This window comes from Suricata suricatta, chromosome 17 (assembly GCF_006229205.1).
Source record: "Suricata suricatta isolate VVHF042 chromosome 17, meerkat_22Aug2017_6uvM2_HiC, whole genome shotgun sequence".
Classification (NCBI taxonomy): Eukaryota; Metazoa; Chordata; class Mammalia; order Carnivora; family Herpestidae; genus Suricata; species Suricata suricatta.
The window spans coordinates 43,008,693-43,013,085 of NC_043716.1; the positions used below are offsets into that span (position 1 = coordinate 43,008,693).

The 4,393-nt window shown below is 60.2% G+C and overlaps 1 protein-coding gene and 1 long non-coding RNA gene across 3 annotated transcripts in view; one reads left to right on the top strand and one right to left on the bottom strand.

Moving 5' to 3' along the window:
* Window positions 1-215, bottom strand: part of LOC115281874 — a 1,280-nt gene extending 1,065 nt beyond the window's left edge. The window contains exon 1 of the long non-coding RNA XR_003904440.1: window positions 73-215. This is a non-coding gene — a long non-coding RNA (uncharacterized LOC115281874). The remainder of the gene's footprint in view (window positions 1-72) is intronic.
* Window positions 10-4,393, top strand: part of MRC2 (mannose receptor C type 2) — a 52,709-nt gene continuing 48,325 nt past the window's right edge. For both annotated transcript variants that reach the window (XM_029927536.1, XM_029927537.1), the window contains exon 1: window positions 10-157. In XM_029927536.1, coding sequence (XP_029783396.1) covers window positions 31-157 — 127 coding nt within the window. In that variant the 5' untranslated portion in view covers window positions 10-30. The remainder of the gene's footprint in view (window positions 158-4,393) is intronic.

The following is a 4,393-nucleotide window of genomic DNA, read 5'->3' on the forward strand; positions in this document are numbered from 1 at the left end:
TCGGTCCCCGCGTCTCCCGGCGCCGCGGGCATGGGGCCCCGCCGGGCGGTCCCCGCGCCCTGGTCTCGTCACCTGCTGCGCTGCGTCCTGCTCCTCGGGGGTCTGCACATCGGCCTCCTCGGCGCCCCCGGGGACGCTGCCGCCGCCGCCCTCCCGGGTAAGGCGCTGCCAACTTGGCCAACTTTGGGGGCCGGGCCGGGGGAGAAGTGGGGGGCTCCGGGAGAGGTCCGCTCTCGATTTTTCCCTCCTTTTTTCCCCCCCCAGAAGCGCGTGTGCGTGCGTGTGTTTGCGTGTGTTTGCGTGTGTGTGACTGGGTTTTTAAAAATCGTCTCCGCTTTTCTGAAAGCGGGTGGGGAGGAGAGGGGAGGAGGAGCACGCGGGGAGGTGGGGGAGGACCTGAGTGGAACCAGATGTGGCAGGCGGCGGGGGAGGGGAGCCCGGGGGTCTCGAGCTGCCTCGGAGGAAGAGGGCGGGCTCCGGGAGGACCCCCGCGCCCGCCCTCCCGGACCACCCGGCGCCGGCCCTGCCCTGGGCCCGGAGACCTGCGGAGCGCGTCCGGGGACCCCAGAGGCTGCTCCCTCCAGGCCCGTCCCCTAGCTTTGCCCCAGGACCCACGCGTTATTGTTGTTTTCGAATTATTCGTAAGGTTCGTTTGCTCTTCCTGGCATCTCGGGGGCGTTTATATTTTCTTTTCCACACTTGGTTTTCAAGGACAGCTTGCGGTGTGTGGCAACCTCACTGTTTGAAGGAAGCGCTGTGGGCAGTTTTGTGCCCCCAGGATGCAGCGACAGGCTGGGCACTGTGTGTGGGTGGGTGGGTGGGTGGGTGGCTCTGACCAAACTGGCACCCCTCCAGAGTAGACAGACCTTGGGCCCCAAAAGAGCTGCTAAAGATGCAAAAATCCAACCAACAAAACAAAAAACCGAACTTGCGCCTTTTCTTGCTGCTGCTCTTTCAAAGGGTGACAGTGACATGTGGGGACAGACAGACCCTGCACCAAGAATCTGAGAACTAAAGGGACAGATCTACTTCCGGAGGAGGGGGGCACAGGAGTCCAAACGAGCCTCCCCCCAGGGTAGTTACTACAGCCCCAGTGCTGGGCCCAGCCTCATCTTGCTTTATGTTTAATTTTCAGATGGGGGTGAGTGGAAGGGGACAGTAGTGCAGTGTTTGCAGTTTTCTGCAAAACCCAAACAGCCCCCTGGAGGGTCTGGGTTCTCTAGCCATGGCCTTGCTTGCTTGGCCTGGTCAGCATGATGTCGGGGACCAAGACACGTATTTGCCTGAATATGCCGTCCTGATTGTGTGGATGGGAGTGATGGGGTTTGGAGTGACCCACGTTCACAGCAAGTAGACACCCCCCCCACGAATTCCATGCCCACCTGGAGTTGAATGTTAGACACAAATGAGGCAGCATCTCTCTCCCCACCGCTGTCCCCTGCCTCCCTGCTCTCCTGCCTGTGTCCTGCTCCTCTGTGAAGGATCTCCAAAGAAGAGGCGGGTGGGAGGGGTGGAGGAGGGTGGTCATTCCAACAGCCCAAGAGCACATTTTAAAGTCAGGCCCCGGAAGAGTCATCGTGGCCTACATGCTGACTCAGCCTTTTCCCGTGGAGCTTTTGACAGAGGGAGCTGGAAATGCCTGGGGAGAGGCCCCATCAGGGAGGGCGCCTACAGTGTCCCCTCTGCATTCTCATCCCCCCTCTCCTTGCCCTCCCTCCCTGGGGCTGCGTCTCAGGACTTGTAGCCCCCACAGCCCCAGAGGGGCCCCTTCCCAGTGGCATCACATTGAACACCCCTGAAAGAAGCTTAGGTGTGGGCAGGGAGATGGCAGTGGGGGAGACAGGTTCCCACAGTGGCAGTGGAGTGACAGGAGGGAGAAGTTGTTGTCCCTGCACATCATTGTGCCCTCTGCCTGGAATGCCCCTCATCTAGGCCGCAGTCCTTCCTCACGCCCCTGTACTTAATGAATCTGGTAGTCCCGGGCACAGTTTTCTGGCATCAGGATCCTAATGGTCCAGGAAATGCTTGGGGGAGATGGATTGGGCTTGGCAGGCCAGTGTGCCGGGGTGGAACTTACCCCGGGGTGGGGGAAGGGCGGTGGGTTATCTGTGAGTGGCTTTCTGACCACCAGCAGGGGAGGCCTGGGGGGTAAGAGTGTGGGGCACCACAGCGCCCCTTGGGGGCAGCGAGGCAGCAGGTTGGCAGTGCCTTGTTGGTATGTGATGGCAGAACCCATCTCCTCTCCAGCTCTGTTGAGTGCCCCACACAGTGTGGTTGGAAGACCTCTTTGTTAATTGCAGGGTTGTTGTGGGTTTTTTGTAGCATTCGCTGCTGGAGGCTGAACCAGATACGTGGTGGAGGGGGGTGGAAGGTACAGAAGAGTGTAAGACATCCTCAGGGCATGTTTTGTCGGAGGCAGGAGAAACCGAGTGGGGCAAAGGGTCCCAGGGCTCTCTGTGGGACGAGCGGCTGGGAGGGGCCCTCGAGGGAAGCCCGGAAGGTGGGCTAGCTGTCTGGGAATGATGGGAAAGCTTGCTGGGCTGGGGTGGAGAGTTCCCAAGTCAGGTGGACCAGAGGCTGGAGTAAAAGGGGAAGCTGGCCACTTGCCGATCAGGGATGGGGATCCCCAGGGAACCCCTTGGGTTTCTGAACAGAGGAATGGGGTGCACATTGGAAAGAGGGTTGCTGGGGGCCTGGGGATCAGGTACCCAGGTTGAAGAGCGAAGAGACCTCCCAAGGTCTTCCTTTGGGGACAGACTGCTGTCTAGAGAACAGGGAGGGAGTCGGTCCCTCTGAAAGGCAGGCAGGCATTGCTGCTACTGCCAGTCAGCCAAACAGCCTGCACTTCCGGCCCCTCTCCTGGTGAGTCATGGAGTTCAGAGCCTCCTTATTACCCTCCAGCCCCCCCAAACCCAGTCTTCCTTTCTCCAACCACTGGCCTTCTGTGGGCTGCCAGGGCCGGGCCGGGGGGTGTGCCTGGCTGAGCCGTGGTTGGTGCTGGGGGGCCAGGCCTCCCCGCAGGCTCACCTGGACAAGGTGAGGGCGCAGGCGGGGGAGGAGGAAGCCCGGGTCTTGTCCCCCTGTGTTCCCACCTGAGAAAGCTTGCCTTTCTGATGCTTGCATGGCACAGTGATTTGGGCCAATGAGATGATTTCAGAAGTACCATGAAATTCTCAGAAGAGTATTGGTTTGGATTCACCAACTAATTTAAGCCCTGTTGCGCCCTGTGGAGGGACGAGGTGATAATGATGATGGCTGCCATTATTCAGGGGCCAGGTGCCGTGCCCAGCGCTTTATGGTCAACAGCTCTTGTGTCTCATAGCCCTGGGAAGGCGTCCCCGCCACTGGTGGTCAGCAGATGCAGGACGTTAAGTCATTTGCTCATGAGCGCCCCGCCACCCCACTAGAAGGTGGTAAAAGCAAGATTCGAACTCAGGTGTGGCTACTGAGCCTGAACACTTCAGTACCAGACCCTGCTGCTCTCTGAGTTATGCGGTCTGTGTTAAGAAAGGCTGGAAAGTTCTGCTGGATGGGTTTCCCCCCCACTAGCTCTAAGCCCTCTAGAACCCTCTCTTGATGTGTTCGTCATCCTGAGAGGAACCCTAGGAAGACGGCAAAGTGGGCAACCCTGTACTTCTACCCTGGCTGTGTCAGGGTGCTTGTCTCTCCCCCAGTCCCACTGGGCCCAAGACACAGGGACTGAGCCCCGCTCCGTGTCCTCAGGATGTCTGAGATGCCCCCTCTGAGGAGGCCTCCATAAGCAAGTGACTGCAAGGGTCTGATGGAGGAGGGGCCAGCCCCCCGCCCCACACCCCAGCTTCCCAAGGGTTAGGGATTCATAGGCTCATTCATTTGGCCTAAGGATCGCGGGCCACACTGAAAGCAGGGGATGACTGTGGCCTGTTCTTTTGAGCCCACCTCTGCCTCCTCCTCTGGTGGGGGTCCCTGGACGTGGAGGGCCTGGGCACTGCTGACAGGAAGTGTCCCTTCCTGTTTGGTCCTCCGTGAGACGGGAGGGGCCGTTCCCCATGACTGGCTCCTAATAAATCTGGGTGGGGTGGGCCATGGCAGTGGTGACGCAGCTCTTGGATCTCGCCCTGGGCACTGCAGATCCCGTTACTCCTCAGCTCCTCAGCTAGGGGTGGGGTCAGTAAACAGGCCGGGTGAAGGCCGCAGAGTGGCATCTGTGACCCGGGGACCTGCCGGCATCAGTCAGCTCCACCCACCTAGGGGACGGATTGGGTTGGTCCCCAAACTTCACATGTGGCCCCCTGGGCAGGAAACACCAGGGGGTTAGTTCCTTTCCTTCCCTGCCCTTCCCCCTCTCCCCTTGACTGTGCAGACCCCTCCCATCCTGCTGGGCAGGGCAGTGCGGGGGGGGGGGGGGGGGGGG